General features: G+C 46.4%; 1 protein-coding gene across 1 annotated transcript in view; it reads left to right on the forward strand.

Moving 5' to 3' along the window:
• The first annotated feature begins 2,278 nt into the window (after window positions 1–2,278).
• PDLIM1 (PDZ and LIM domain 1) overlaps window positions 2,279–16,741 on the forward strand; it is a 46,089-nt gene continuing 31,626 nt past the window's right edge. Inside the window, exon 1 of the mRNA XM_065894063.1 lies at window positions 2,279–2,495. Within this exon, the coding sequence (XP_065750135.1) occupies window positions 2,400–2,495 (96 nt within the window). The 5' untranslated portion in view covers window positions 2,279–2,399. The remainder of the gene's footprint in view (window positions 2,496–16,741) is intronic.

A 16,741-nucleotide genomic window follows, 5' to 3' on the forward strand; every position in this document is an offset into this window, starting at 1 on the left:
GTTCCCACCTTTGGGGAGCACAGAAGCTGTGGCTCTTCAACCTTTTTCTCTTCCTAGGACACAAAATATTCAAAACTTCTACCCATCTTAGGGCAGACCCAGAATTTGGCGATTCTCCCAAATTCTGCAGGGACTTGAAACACAAGCATGTTTTTAAATCAGGAGAATCTTAATCAAAGAGGGTATAATTTTGGGCTTCGATGAAGCAGGTAGTTGACTCCTGGCTGTAACTCCACATTCATTTTTCTCAGATTCAAGAACATCAGGATGTCTAGAGCCTGCGCTCCACAGCAAGAGAAGCCACTGCAGTGAGAAGGCCTCGCACTGCAACGAGGAGTAGCCCCCGCTCACCACAGCTAGAGAAAGCCTGCGCGCAGCAACGAAGACAACGCAGCCGAAAGTAAATTAAATAAATTAGAAAAAACAAAAAGAATACCAGGATGGGGAGTTGGGGGGATAAATTGGGAGTTTGGGATTAACAGATACACACTACTATATATAAAATAGATAAACAACAAGGACCTGCTGTATAACACAGGGAATTATATTCAATGTTTTGTTATAACCTATAATGGAAAAGAACCTGAAAAAGCATATATATCTGAATCACTTTGCTATACACCTGAAACTAACACATTGTAAATCAACTATACTTCGATTAAAACAAAAGAAGAATATGAGGATGCAGGATGAGAGGGATGGATAGATGACATAAAACGACTCTGATTTCTAAATTCAAGCAAACCATTCCCAAACCAGGCATTTGTGCTGTGACACAACTGGACAAGTAAGATGATCCTTTTATGTGTACATCTGTGCACAGGGCTTCTGGGTAGGTAGGCCAGGATCACAAAGAGACAGAACACTGGGGCTCAGGTGCCAGGATGAATTGGAGCCAAGAAAACTATGAAGAACGTGGGACCCAAAGGTCTTAAGGTTGGCCAATGTATTGAGTTCATTAAATACTATGTACTAGGCACTATTATTAGGTGCTGGGATACAGCAGTGATCCAAACAGATAAAAACCCCTACCACTGGGGAACTAATGCTTAGGGGTGACCGGGAAGTACAAATAAGTGAAATATTGAGTATGTCAGATGGTGATAAATACAATGGGAAAATAAAAGCAGAGGAAGGTGACAGGGTGTTCTAGAGAGGAGGTTTTAAATAGGGCTTTCAGAGATGGCCTAACTGAGATGATGACATCTGAACAAAGGGCGAGCCTTAGGATGTCTGGGAGAAAAGCATTCCAGAGGCCCTGACGCAAAGCCTTTGAGGCAGAAGCAACAGGCCAGTGTGGGCTGGGAGCAGCACAAGGAGATGAGATCAGAGAGGGAGTTGGGGCCATTCTGTGGGTGGCCCTACAAGCATTTTAGGCATTACAGCTTTACTCAGAGGGAAGTGGGGGACCCAGTAGACAAGGAGATGTGGTCTGATCTGGCGAGGAGAACGTACTCCAGGGGGAGGGGGGCAGAGCCCAGTTAGGAGGCTAGTGGCAAGTCAGCAACCCAGGTCTTTGTACTCAACCCAGTTCCCTTTCCACGCACTTGGCCCGCCTCAAACTTGAGGTGTGAATTGTTGGGAACGGCAGAACCTACAGTGAATCCAGCCAGGGGGAAAGGTTTCTAGGAAGGTGTTTAAGTTCACTTACAACTTCGTACGTTGGTCTCATTCGCACTAGAAAAGTTCCAGTGTGCGGTTTTAACACGGGGAGCCTGGGCGACCGTCCAGTTACACCACGGACAAGCTGTGTGGCTTCTGGCAGGTCTTCTAACCTTTGGCCGACCCAGCTAATTCATCTGTAAAATGGAGCTATAAATGCCCTGACTGCTTCATATTTTCAAACGATATCACTCGAAAGCACCTTTGAAACATCGTTGTCGTTTACAATAAAACAAATGTGAAAATGGAGCTGACCTCAAAGGGATGACTTTGTACAGCACTTCCAAACTCTTTCAAAAGCGCCAACCTTTGTCTCCTTAGAGGTCGCCGGAACCTACTCGCCCCTCACCTAGCGCCCGCGGCGGGGCTGGGAGTACAGCCGGGCGGCGGCTGGCGCGGGAGGGAGGTGGCGCTGGGGGCCGGGGCGGGGCTGCTGAGATCCCGAGCCCCCCGAGCTGACCCCAGGCTCTTTCTGCCCGACTCTTGGCCAGGCCCTGTGCGGGCGCCGGGGCGGGGGTCAGCTGCGGGCCGCGGGCGGGAGGACAGGCGTGGCAGGCGGCCGCGACGCGGCCTGGGCGGAGCCGCCCCCGCCCTCCTCCCGCCCAGCTCCCGCCCGCCCCAGGCTCCCCGGGCCCGCGCCACGCTCTCTTTCTCCGACAGCTGCCTGGGAGCGCAGCGCGCCGCTCTGCGTCCTAACCCGTCTGTCCTCGGGAGTCGCCGACCGCCGTCGCCGCGCCATGACCACGCAGCAAATAGCGCTCCAGGGCCCGGGACCGTGGGGCTTCCGCCTCGTGGGGGGCAAGGACTTCGAGCAGCCTCTCGCCATTTCCCGGGTAAGAGCAGCCTGGGACGCGCGGGGAGCGGGGCCATCCCGGGCTGGGGAGCGGCGTGACCCAGAGGGGAGCTGGGGCGGCCAGGGCGCCGCGGGCGCTGTCGGAGACGGCGGCTTCCGGAGCCCGGGACGGAGCCGGGGCGGCCGGCGCAGCCAGGTGCGCCAGGTGCGCCGAGCGCTTTCCGCGCACCTCGGGCCCGCAACCCCCGCCGCGCTTGCCGGACGCCGCGCTCCCAGGCGAGCCAGCCAGGTGCGGAGCACCACTTACCGCGTCCGCGGGACAGAAAGGCGCAGTTTTCGTGCCTTCGCTCCGGGAGCGTGGCCGGCGCGTGGACGCGCTTTGTCCGCGGGTGAAAGGCTCAGGGTCCCCGCAGATCCCGCACGCTGGGAGGTATCGCTTCCCCGTTCTAAACAAGCCGCAGAGCGGCGGAAAGCAGTTTGGAAGTAGCAGGAACCACCTGGAAAGTGAGGTGGAGAGGATGGGAAGTTTACTGGGGCGGGGGCGGGGAGGGCGAATGAGGTTAAACGCAACAATCGAAACAATTAGTTTCTCACTCTTTGGACTTGATCCACGGCCAGGTTTTACTTCTCTAATGCCTTTTGGAGAAATGGCGGGATTTTGGAAACAGACCAACCCGTATAAACCCTCTTGGACATTCCACTACTTCGCGGGAGATGGCCGTGCCATATTTCTGCCTGGCATTTCGGGATTACCAACTGATCGGACCTTTTCCCCCATAAATAGGGCTTCGGTGGGGTTCCCACCTTATGTGTTTGTCTGGGGGAAGTTGGTGCTTGAAAAATTCTCAGAGGGTCCTCATCTGTTTGGAAGGGCCCAGGTTCAATCGGAGACGACCAGGTCCATCATCCCCAAATAAAGCGGAAGCCCGAGGGAGACCCAGACTCACTGTTTGGAGGCCCAGGCTTTGGTCATCTTGCTAAAGGCAAGGTTGATGTCCCACTGAGAGTTGCCACATTCAATGTGCCACCAAAAGGCGGGCAAGAAAATTCTTTTGAATGAAAAAAGGGAGCGCAAACACTCTCTGGTACCCAGCTTTTATAGGCCTATCATTCCATTCTTGGGCTCATCTGCTTGCTGAAGATGACCCTAGACCTGCCTCCCCGGCCATCTGAACCTTCCTCCTTTTTGTTAGAGGGGGAGGGTGGAGAGGGAAGGGGAATATCCCTATGGGTCTTTTTGACTTAGGTGCTTGCCTCCAGCCCCCGAAAGAATATGGTGGGAGGCGCAGGAGGAAAAGAATTGGGGCTTCCTCTTTGGCTTCTCTCCAGCCACAGTCCTACCCACATTTCCTTGCAGGTGGGCCCTAGTGTAGTCATGTCTTCTCTGACCATCCCACTCCCAAAAGGGGCAGGTGCTTCAGTTCTTAGGCCCTGTCTTCCACCTGCTGTCCCCAGGGACAACTTCGATTATTCTTGCAGGTACATGCTGTCTTCCCAGCCACCAGCCAGATTCCTCAAGTGCAGAAACTGTGCCTTCCCCAAATCTGGACCCCTGCCCCCAAGGCTGGCACCGAGCTGAACCTGGCTGTGCCCAGTAAATCTTTGCAGGCTTATTAATAAATGCTTATCCAGGGAAGGCACATTTAGACTCGCTTACCTCATAGTCCATTTGTCCCCACTCTTTGTGTCTATAATTAACCTGTCAGCCGGCTCAGCTTCTGAATTTATGTATGACATGAAACCCTTTCTTAAGAACTGGAGAACATGGCTTCCTCCAAGGAGCCGGAGCTGGAGCTGGAGGGACAGAGTGGGGGTGATTAAAAAAAAAAAAGAAGAAGAATTGAGAATATATTGGCCATCTATTAAAAGGGCAATTACTGCCTGCCATTTTAGCTGGTTTTAAAAGACTTAATGCAAGTGGCCCTGTGCAGGAATGATGGTATGGGGTGGAAAACACAATACTGTGAATTCTTTAGTTTGTACCCTCATCTGTTTGTTTATTTTTTTATTAGCACATGTCTCATGAGCATATAGCATATTCTAGAAACTATACAGCAAAGCCCTGGAGTCCCAGAAATGAAGAAGACATGGCTCCACTCTCAAGGTGTTCATGGTTTAGTGAGGGAAGCTAATCTTTATAACGCCCTGGGTTGTGCTTTAATTGAAAAGTGAAAGTGACTCAGGAGGTGACATTCTCTTGCTGACAGTAATTTACCTGTTTATTCATCTCATTATTCCCACATGGAAAAAACATGGGCCTCCTAACTTCCTGGGAATGGGAAAGTCATTGTCGTAAAGGGTCCCTGAGGTAGCTGTCTGAGATCTGGTATAGGTCTGATTTTTGCTTCTTACTTGAGCTGTACCTGGGGTGAGTCTTCTACTGTCTGTGGCTGCCTTTTTGATCTCTGCAACGGGGCTAACTCCAGCCATTGGCTGTGAGTTAAGGTATGTGAGATTGCTCTGTAAGCAGTGCACAGTAGTGAGGAGGTGTGAGCATCTGCAGAGTTATGCACACGTTCTGGTTGGTAGGTGTGCTAGATTCATCATTCGGGGCAGATACACTTTGGTATGGTTTTGTATATGCAGACTTTGAGTCTCCACACCAAAGCAAACCATAAAATTAGGCTGGGAAAGGAGTGCCTTTTATTTAAATGGCTATGTTTGCTTTCCCTTGCATGAATTATTCTGGTATTGGCTTCATTCTTTTGTCAAACTACTAAAGCTCCTGGATATAACTCTGTAATCTTGTGTACTTGAAATTATTTTTTTCTTTTTTAACTTTATTGTGAAATTAAAAAGTCATAAACTAAAAATGCACAGCAAATGCTTATAAAGACCTGTAGAGTTACCACCCAGGTCAAGAAATAGAACATTACCAGGACCTCAGCAGCTCACTAACCTACCTCCTTGTTTTTAGCCAGTTTCTGAACAGAAACAAACAGAACACATTTGTGTGTGTGTGAATAGCTACTTTTGTTCCTCAATATTTTCATCTTTGTTATTGTGATACACTTAAAAAATTTCAATCCAGCTCTCCAACTGTGAATGGACATAAACTCTCTTTCTTCCTTTTACCAGTTTCTCATTTAAGCCTCTACCTTGGACTCCCTGAAGTCCTCCTTGGACTCCTGACACATTTGCAATTGTCCTCTGAGATTTTTTTTCTCTGTCAGTTCCTGCTCCAGGTCTACAGTTGTCTATCTCCTTGAGTTGTGGTATGTTTTTTTTTTTTCCCCATGTCAATTTCTTATTTCCTCTAGTTGCTTTCCATGGAAGTCTTCAGAGAATCCACAGCCAGGCCAAAATTGCTGCGGAGTTTATGTTGACCGTTTTTCCTCTCCCAGCAACTGATGAAAGGCAGGAAGGGGCGGGGCCAGAGATAAGGGGATGCTCTTGGTGGGAGGAGTTGCTCATTTGCCTCTTGAGTCCTGGGGAAGCCTTTGCTAAGAGCCTCTGGTTTTCGCTCAAGTATCCTAAGGAGTGTTTAATAATGGATACTCTGTAGTCACAGGGTCTTTTCTGACTTTAAAGAGTGTCATTTCCAGACTCAAGTAGGCTTGCATCATGTCCTTAAGGTCGAAAGAGCAGGGCTTATCTGTCAGATTGTGAAAAGTGAGAATTGTCCATAAAGGCTCATTATGCATTAATGGCCCTTGCTCTGTACTCCCTCATTCTGTGAAATTGATCACCTGGGAAATATTAGCTGCTCCAGCTGATCTAAGGAGAGGAGGAAGAGGATGAATTACAGGGAATGGCTTGGAAGTGAATGCTTGAGCCTACTGGCATGAAATTCACCAAGCCATGTTATGTCCCTTTGACCAGAGACCCTGCCCCTTACCTAAAATCCTGGATGCCAACCTTGCTGGCTTGTCTTTGAGGAGGAGAGAGTGGAGAATGGTGTTAAGGTATTGCAACAGGGCAGATAATTGAGAGGACGTTATCCTTTAACCCCTGAGATCACTCTCCTACGCTGATCAGGACCGGGGAAAGCACCAGAACTGCTCTTGTGCTGCGACTAGTTAGGAGTGGCTTCCAAGCTATGCTCATTCCCTAGGCCGTACCTTGCCATTGCTCCCTGGAGGAGAGGAAAATGAGTATTCTTTGCCTTTTACAGGGGAGAAGCTCAGTGCCCATAGGTTAGGTAATTTGTTTGAATTTACAAATTTTTTCAGTGAATGAACTACTTCTTTGTAAAGGAAAAGGTAAAGGCTCATTTAAAAATGAGCAAAAGGCTATGTCAGAAAATGAATTTTTAAAGGATGATTTGACTTCCAGTATGTCTCAGAGGAGAGCCTGGAGAAGCTTCCAGAACTTCTGTATGGTGCCTGGTAGAGTGTCCAGGGCAGGAACTCAGGCTGAACTCCAGTCCTGAACACCACACTGGGTGACCCCAGGTACGTCACGTGCCTTCTCTGGGGCTCAATTCTCTGTAAAGATAAATAAAATAATAAATAAGTAAACCAGTGGTTTTGTACCCTTTGAATATGAGGGCCCCCCTTTTTTTTATTGGTAAAAAGTGTCCCAACCTCTCATATGACATTAATTGTACCTTCAACCACCAGTTGATGAGAAAGTGTAACATGAATTCAGAAATGTTTTCAGATGAATTTGGGTTGTGTTATTCATCTGTGAATATCTATGCTCAAATGACTCTTATGTTAATCACAAGAGCCTCCATTTACACTTGGAAGATTTGTGTGAGATTATTTATTTGATTGGCTTGCAGCAATGACCATAGTTAAACTGTATATGACTTTTTATATGCCAGGCAGTGTTCTAAGAGCTTAACATAGTCTTTCAGTAATCGTCACAAGTATCTTGTGAGGTAGATACAATTAAGATACCCATTTTATAGATGAAAAAACTGAGCCATGGAAACATTAGGTACTTTGCCCTTGTCATACAGTAGTGAGTGGATAGAACTGGAATTTGGCTGAGCGGTCTGGCTTCAAAGCCCATAGCCTTAACCTCTATGTCATAATAATGTTTTAACAGTAGCTAACATGTTTTGAATGGCTGCTCTGTGCTAGGTGTCCACTTGCATTATCTTCTTCTGTACTCCCCACAACCCACGACACAGGGACACAGGACACACAATACATACAGTAAATTGAAGAGCTGGGATTTGAAGCCAGACAGATTGACTCCCAGGCCAGCTTCAACCACAGTATTCTGCCCCCTGATAAGCTGTAACTGTCAATATTTCATTGATAATAATATTACGCAGCACCCAGGTCTGAGAAGTGCTAATGGCGGGGCAGTCATCAACATGAGGGGTAGGACTCTCCGGGGCTCCTCACCCCAGAGGCCCTCATGCCCATGGGGGTTGGCTGGGTTGGCCTCAGCCTGAGTGCCCCTGGAGCTCAGAGCATCCTAGAGGGCAGCACCTCCCCTTCCTGTTTCTCCTGAAAAGCTAGAAGCCGTGGCCCCACCTGGGAGAAATGACAGACCAGCCACAGGATTCCATGGCCGTGTGGGCAGGGAAGAACAGAAGAGCTGAGGAATTGGATGCTTTGCCAGAGAAAAGCCTCTGTAGGTGGCCAGGAGGGGATTTGGGGGCAGTTTTTATGGCAAATGAAGATGACCAGGGAGAGGACAGATCCACCTTGCCCAGCCAAGGATGGGCCTGCAAAGTGGCGGCCAAACCAAGTCCAGAACAAAATATACCCATGAAAACCTCAGACGAGAAAGGTAATATCTGTATGGCACTTAGCACCCTGTGTGACTGTTATTAGCACTGACGTGGGTGACGTGGAGAGCTCATCTGTGACTGAGGTCCGTGGTGTATTTTCATATGTGTAGTACACTGCCTTCTCAGTAAATGCCATAAACATGAAAAACACCTTTCCGAAGAACACTCTGGTCTTGTAGGAGGCCAGGTTCTTGATCAAGGACTCGGCCTAATTTTAATAGATATGACTACTCATGTCTATCAGATAAGAAGATAGGACATAGGTATGACCTATATAGGATAAAGTTGTCAAATGCATACAGATAAATAAAATTCAGGTGATGCAGCAATGACTTACATCCATTTCTTTAAAAAATCATATAAAAAATGAAAAAATACTTACACTTCCACAGCTGAACGTGATCAGACCCTATGACCCAACAATTCTCCTAGTTAACTGCTCAATAGAAATGTGTCCACATGGCACCAAAAGACATGTCAAGAATCTTCAAAGCAGCACTATTCACGATAGCCCCAAACTTGGAACAGTTCAAATGTCTAACAACAGTGGAATGGAGAAATAAATGGTGGTATATAAAAATGTATTTATAAACATATAAATAATGATATGAAACACTGCAGCCATGAGAATGAAGGAATTACAACCACGCACAATGACATAGATCAGACAGGCAGACATGTGATGTTGAGAGAAAGAAGGCAGACACGAAGCATAAATACCACATCATTGCAATTATATAAGATTAATCAGGCAAAATTAATCTATAGTGTTAAAGGCTGGGATCACAGTAACCTTTGCCAGGAGGTTAGTGATGGGAAGGAGGCACGAGGGGCCTTTGGAAGTTCAGGTAATGTTCTGTTTCTTTATTTGGTGCTGATTCCATGGGTGCGCTTTCTTTGTGAGAATCCATCCAGCTGTTTATTTACAATTCGTGTCCTTTTCTGTATGTGTGTTATGCCTCAATAAAAAACTTACATAACAACCCTTGTGCTTATTATAAAAGATCAAATAATATAAAAATGTGGACAGTGCAAGGTAAAAGCCTTCCAACACCTTTCCCCAATCTTACTTCTCAGAGGTAAACACTGTTTAACGGTTTGCTGCAAAACTTTTCAGACATTTTTCCATTCGTGTAGCATTTTTAAAAATCAAATTACCATGTCATGGTGAACTATTTGGATGTCACTGCTTTGTACTTTCTGCCTTATTTTTAATGCAGCAAATCAAGAATTAAAGCCATCTTGATGTCATGGGAAAATGAAGTCTCGGTATCAGCCTGATCTAGGTTCAAACCTTGTCTTGTCCCTATATTAGCTGTATGTCCTCAGGCAGGGTTAAACGCCTCTGAAACCTCAGTGCTCTCATTTGTAAAGCGGGAATAATAGTCCTTGTCTTCAAAGGTTGTAGTGAGGATTAAGATGATGTCTAGAGAGAGCTTAGCACTATGGCTAACACATAGAAGGTGTCAGGATACAGTGGTACTATTAAAAAAATATATTAGTGGTAGCTACTGTGTATTGAATGCTTATTATGGGCCAGACATTGTCCTAACTCTACAAATGAAACCTCATTTAATCCAGCAACAAATGAGGTTGACCCTATTATAAATTTTATTTGATAAATGAGGAAACTGAAGCAATGGAGAGTGTAACTGCCCAAGGTTATGTGTTTAGTGAATGGTTAGGATTTGGGTTATGGGTGGTTGTTATTGGGGCTGTTTAAAAGCACACGGGATTCACTGGGACTTGTATCGGGACCTTTGAGAGACTGATGACTTCTTGATCAATTAGTCAAAGTATTCTACTTTGCTATCTGCTTTTTAATTATATTCCTACCTAAGAAATGATGGTTGGTCTTTCAGACTAAGAGCAATAAGTCTCCTTGATCGGCCACCCCTTAGCGTTAATAGCTTCCTTTTGCAGCGAGTGCGAAGTGAAGCTGGATTACGGCATAGCTCAGCTACTTGGACCTGAACTACTTCATTGCCTCATTTTCTTAAGAAAATGGTTATGGAGTAACCAAGAACATTTTGAAACATTCTTGGGGTTTTCAAGCCAACTGCATAAGCTCATACAGCTTCTGTTTCTATAATGTGGCTTCAAAGTCTGTGCCGTAGCCTGGGCCCGCAAACAAACTGAGTCAGAAGTCTGACTAAGGAGAGTTCAAATTACGCATCTAAGTGGCATACTGCAGGAGCGGGGCTCTGCTTTGTCATCCAGCTCAGAGTCCTTTAAATTTATACCTAAATAGGGACTTCCCTGGTGGTGCAGTGGTTAAGAACCCGCCTGCCAATGCAGGGGACATGGGTTCGAGCCCTGGTCTGGGAAGATCCCACATGCCGCGGAGCAACGAAGCCGGTGCACCACATCTACTGAGCCTGTGCTCTAGAGCCCGCTAAGCCACAAATACTGAGCTCACGTGCCACAACTGCTGAAGCCCATGCACCTAGATCCTGTGCTCCGCAACAAGAGAAGCCACCGCAATGAGAAGCCTGCGCACCGCAATGAAGAGTAGGCCCTGCCCGCCGCGACTAGAGAAAGCCCGCACGCAGCAACGAAGACCCAATGCAGCCAAAAATAAATAAAAATTTTAAAAACATTTATACCTAAATACTTGGACACAGCCATTAGTTTGAAGGAGGTTGTCCCTAAAGGTGCATGGCACTGAGATTGAATGTGAATTCCAAATTTCTTTATTCCAGTCTTGTTTGTATAATGTTAAAAATTATTGTTATCATTATTTAATATTAATACACCCAACTTGTAAGGTGATTTATAGCACCAAAATACATGGCTACAAAATTTCAAACAAAAGAACACACTCCATAAGATGTAACAAAAAATTGGGGTCTTCCCTGGTGGCGCAGTGGTTCAGAATCCGCCTGCCAATGCAGGGGACATGGGTTCGAGCCCTGGTCCAGGAGGATCCCACATGCCGCGGAGCAACTAAGCCCGTGCGCCACAACTACTGAGCCTGCGCTCTAGAGCCCGCGAGCCACAACTACTGAGCCCGTGTACCACAACTGCTGAAGCCTGTGCGCCTGGAGCCTGTGCTCCGCAATGGGAGAAGCTACCACAATTAGAAGCCCTCAGCAACTAGAGAAAGCCCACGCACAGCCACGGAAGACGCAACGCAGCCATCAATCAATAAATTAAAAATTTGGAACACAGAAGAAGAGATGTGCCAGGACCTTTCAATGAGGTGGTTTATGTAATTGCATACTACATTTAGCTGTAAGTTTTCTGGTGGAGGCAAAATAGGAACCATGTTAAGTTATTTAGGCATCTGGAATGAAATAACTTCTGCAGTACTCCATTTGCATTCAAGGATGTTGACCAGTGTTGTAGGGGATTTTTTTTTTTCTTTGTTTTGGTAAGAGATAGGAAAATACTATTCTAATGCATGTTTCTTTTTTTTTTTTTTTGGCCTCGCCCCACGGACGGCATGTGGGATCTTAGTTCCTACCGGGGATGGAACCCCTACCCGCTGCAGTGGAAGCGCAGAGTCTTAACCACTGGGCCTTCAGGGAAGTCCCTGGATGTTTCTTTTAAGGGCCTTTTATGCATTTTAATAGAATGTAAGCCATGAAGTTGTCTCTGGAGGCGCTGAGATCTTAGATTCTACGTATTTTTTGTTTACCTGGTTAACTTCGTTCAGGGAGACCTTTGGGGGAAAAAGGCTGGTCAGCATCTCCCTTGATGTTTCCAAACCTAGTGAGCATCAGAATCTTCCGGGAAGCTTTAAAAAATAAAGATTCCTGGGTCACACTGTGTAGACCAGGGGTCCCCAACCCCCGGTCCTCAGACCAGTATCTGTCTGCAGTCTGATAGGAACCGGGCCGCACAGCAGGATGTGAGCCTCATCTGCCGCTCCCCATCGCTCGCATTACTGCCCGCATTACTGCCCGAACCAACCCCGCCCACCCCATCTGTGGAAAAATTGTCTTCCACGAAACCGGTCACTGGTGCCAAAAAGGTTGGGGACCGATGGTGTAGACTCCCCTCAGTAGATCTGAAGTGGGATGTAGAGATCTATTTATATATATTTTTAAAACCTGAGAGGATCTGACGACCAACTTGTTTGGGAACCATTGCTTCATCCTTGCCAATGTCAGTTTCCCCCTGCGTTATTGGCGAGCTAGGTCAATTTCTGGTCTGAAGTTTAGATGCCAGTTCCAAGGGTCAAGGTTAACAACATTCTGTGAACATTCAGGAAATTGACCTGTATTCCTGTCTGCAGAATAAAGTCAGAGAACCTTTGAACAGGGACAGTTTTTCCCTTGGTGGTGTGGGGTGAGGCTGCTTCAGAACTGTTTAAACTGTTTGACAAGTATTTGGTTAAAACCCCCATCTCTGTCAAAAGAGTGGCAATACAATTTATCATCCAGACTGAAACACACTGTTGAAAATGAAATGGGGTGCTTTTGATAATTAAGCTGGGAAAATCTGTTACCATCCTGGGCAAACCAGGGTGTCTTGTAGTCCTAGTCATAAAACATTTCTGCATATAATTTTTTAACTAAGTCAGTGGTCACAAGCACATTTGCATGAAGGGGTTCGGAGACAACATAAAAGAGTTTTGACTCAAGGGTGAGGTAGTGGAAAAATTAACAGCTGCAAGAAAGATGCTAAATGGCAGCTGGTCCCAGGTTTCTGTGTTGGGGGCAGTAGAGCACGGTGAGAACTGACAAAATGGAGAGTGTCTGCCTCAGCTAAAGGGGGCAGAGTAATTTCAATTTTGAAAAGCCAAGATTGTAGACTGGATTCATTTCATGGGCCTCCTCCAGCTTTCAATCTTGAGCTTAGGGAGTTAAAGGAACCCAATCTGGCTGTCAATCAAACACGTAATTTTAAGTAGAAATGCCTTTGGACAAGTCCTCTAGGGGAAGCCAGCCTCAGAATGGCTGTCCTAGAGGCTGAATTGTCGACCCCTCGAATGGGTCTGCTTCTCTCAACTGCCATTAGGGAATATCTGACAAATACAGTCACCTTAATCTCAACAGGGCTAGGGCTCATTGGTTGTTTCTTGGCAGCAACTGGGCAGTTGAGTCAGAGGCTATGTTTAAACTCCTTTGTTGTTCCCCATTGTTTTCCAGATAAAGTACAGTCTTGTTAAGAAGAAAATGACAGAACCCTTACAGCCTGGTCTATTTTTACATCTCCAGACTCCTCCCCTTCCTCTCCCTTCACTTCCTGTGTTTTATCTGTGCCAGTGCACCTGCTATTCCAGTAAATTGCCATGCTCTTTTCTGCCTCCTGTAGTGCCTTTGCACAGTTTTAAACAATGCCCCCTCCATGGAGCCTGCCCTGATTTCACCTTTAGGCTCCCATTGCCTCTTTACTTGTTTCTAGCATCAGCTGTTGTACATACCTGTCTGCCCCAGGAGATTGTGAACTTGACAGTGTGCTCTGCCTGAATCATTTCAGGTAATCCTCACAACAGCCTTTCGATGCCTGGACTGTTATCACCCCTGTTTCATAGGTGAGAAGAGTGAGGCACACAGAGGTGAAACATCCCACCCAAGGGTACTTACCTCACAAGCACCAGAAACGGGACTTGAACCCTGGTCATCTAACTTCAGTAGCCACATCTTAATAAGCTACACTGTCTTTGAGAATGGACTTAAGGAATGTCTATCCGATGAGTGAATGAATGAAAGAAAGAGGTAACAGAGGAGGGATAAAATAGGTATATGCCATAATACGGGGGAAGAAAGTCATCTTTTCATATGCTGCGGCCAGAGGGTATGCATCCAGTTTTGTATAAAAGCAATATTTATTTAGATGTAAATCGAAGAAAGTGGGAGAGCCACACCATAGTCCTATTCTGCGCCATTTAGTGACATTCTATGAACCTTCTTTTGTGTTTAGAAGTCTGACGGCAGTGCACAGGCTTTAATGATGCAGTATAGGATGGATGTACAGACTGGACTCTGAGCAAAGTGTCTGCCTGCGGGTGCGAAGGGTGAGAGAGGCATGAATGAATTCTGCAGAAGATGGCAGATTGTTCATTAGTGGAAATTGTGCCTAACCCCATTTATTCTCAGGCATCGAGAGTTGTGTGATCAAGCTGTATGGTCCCTGGGGAAAAAAGCTGGAAGAGGGTTTTTGAGAATGTCCATTGAACTAATCAATGGGCCTGTCCCTTTGGAGGAGAGTATAGGACTTCTAGAAACTGAAGCTGATTCCATTCTGAGCCGGTTCTGATGGAATTTGACGGTCAGGAGGAAATCAGAACAGACAGTGGGGCGTGCTGGGTTAGGTGGACGGACCTTGGAGCCCCAGAGCCCGCCACTCACCAGCTGTCAATCTGTTCCTCCACTTCCTTCTCCATGACGATGCAAATAATGTTGGCTACCTGATAGTATCTCAGGAGGACTGGGAAATTCTACCCTTGCCAAACAAACTGTGTTTGACACATAGTTAGCACTCATTAACCGATAAATACTGCTATGATTGTGATGAATAGTTCGTGTGAAGTAAGGTTTGGAGTCCTCCATTCATGATGGGAACTAACCAGAGTTGGAGACACAGGCCTTCTGTTCTGAGGGCTTTTCAGTTCTGACTTGAGTATTTTATAAGGGGAGGAGTTACTGGGCCCCAGCTCAGCATAGACCAATGGAGAGGGTTCTCTGATGGATGGCGAGTGGCACCCAGGCCTTGGCAGGAGTTTGCGACACTCCAGTTCCCTGTGTTGAGGCCACAACAGATGAGTCTGCTCAATTCTGGATTTCTCTTTGGCTCTGACAGTCGGGTTTGGAGCCTCTGCCTGTGGCATTGTGGTAAAGCAGAAGGGGAATGGAATTTGGAATGAGGGAATCTGGTTTCAAGTTCAGGCTCCAACCTTTAGCTGTGTGAACTTGAGTCAGTCACAGCTTTTCTGAGTTTCAATTTCCTCATCTGAAAAATTATATCTTGGTGGTGAGGTCATCATCATTATTATCTCAACTAGGAGAATGTACGTGAAAGAGCTTTGTAAAACGCAAATCCCATAATTTGTTTAAATCCATTTTCCCCCCAGAAATAGACAGCTCATAAAAGAATGTGGACTTTATTTATGTGTGATTCCATCTGAGCCTCACCTAATGATGTTGTCTTATAACTTTCTGAGATTTCCTTTGGCTCCCCATTAATTTGGCTTAAAAAATAAATCAGACCAAAAGATAGGATGGCCAGGCCTTGATTACTCAGACTCAGGGCTCTTAAGACTGGTTCTAACTTGTCCAGGATCTGTCGGGATGTACTTAGCAGAAATGCCTCACCTCCAAGACAGTTTGAACCAAATGCTGGAAATTCCAGAGTTCTTAGCAGCTGAGCATATGAAAGTAAAAGGAAATTTCTATTTTCATTTTCTCAGGCGTTTTGCCCCCCACCGCCCCCATCTCCTCATTTTAGTTTTGTGAGTGGTCCCAGTCCAGGATAGCAATGCTGGGGAAAGTGATTATTTGATTCCTTTTGAAATCGTCATTTTTTTAAAGGATGGAACGAAGCAGCATGATTACATATTTAACAACCGCTAGATATTTTGGATTCAGTCACTCATTGGACAAATATTTATTGAGCACCTACTATGTGCCAGTCACTGCTAGGCACTGGGGATACCACAGTGCAAAAGGCAGACAAGTCCTGCTCTCACCTTACTGTTTAGTACGCTTTCAAGCACAATGTAAACACACCCACAGAATAGATTTACAAACCTAACTGACAAGTGCCGTGAAGAAGAGAGTGTATGAAAATGTTGACGGGGTGGGGGGGGGTGGGGGGAAGGTTGACAAGGGATCTAACTTATTTTTATTTTTTTGCGGTACGCGGGCCTCTCACTGTTGTGGCCTCTCCCGTCGCGGAGCACAGGCTCCGGACGCGCAGGCTCAGCGGCCATGGCTCACGGGCCCAGTCGCTCCGTGGCATGTGGGATCTTCCCGGACCGGGGCGCAAACCCATGTCCCCTGCATCGGCAGGCGGACTCTCAACCACTACGCCACCAGGGAAGCCCAAGGGATGTAACTTAGATTGGAGGGTTCAGGAAAGTCTTCTGTGAGAAGGGTCATTTAAGCCAAGAAGTTAATCAGGTAGAGGCTACAGCAGGTGCTAAGGCCCTGAGGCGGGAAAGAAGTAAGGAAGGCCCTGTAGCTAGAGCTTAGTAGGGGAATGGCACAGTCCTGAGGAACCTCATTAGTGATTCTGGATTTTATCCAAGGGGACTTCTTTTTAAGACCATGAGAGTTGGTCGTGATAAATGAGTTCAATCAGGCTGTTCTCCCTGGAGACAGAGTTTGTCAACCCAGAACCATGGCTCATCCCCAATAAAGTGATGCTTAGGGCCATTTGTAAAACAAGGGGTCTGTGTTGTTCTTTAGAGAAAGCAAAGTATACATGAAGTCACACCAGGTCAGTCTTCTCGGGAAGACGGGCAGAAAATGAGAGGAATTTGTCTTTATGGCACATACTGGGTGACTCAGAACTAACTCCCCGAAGTCAAATGAAAGGAGTGCGGCCTACGCTCGCCTGTATAAAATATCTTTTCCCAGTGGTTGCATTAGAAGAAGATCCGAACCTTGGATTGGGGACTTTTGTTTTCTAAAGGCCAGATCTCT

This window comes from Phocoena phocoena, chromosome 16 (genome assembly GCF_963924675.1).
Source record: "Phocoena phocoena chromosome 16, mPhoPho1.1, whole genome shotgun sequence".
NCBI lineage: Eukaryota > Metazoa > Chordata > Mammalia > Artiodactyla > Phocoenidae > Phocoena > Phocoena phocoena.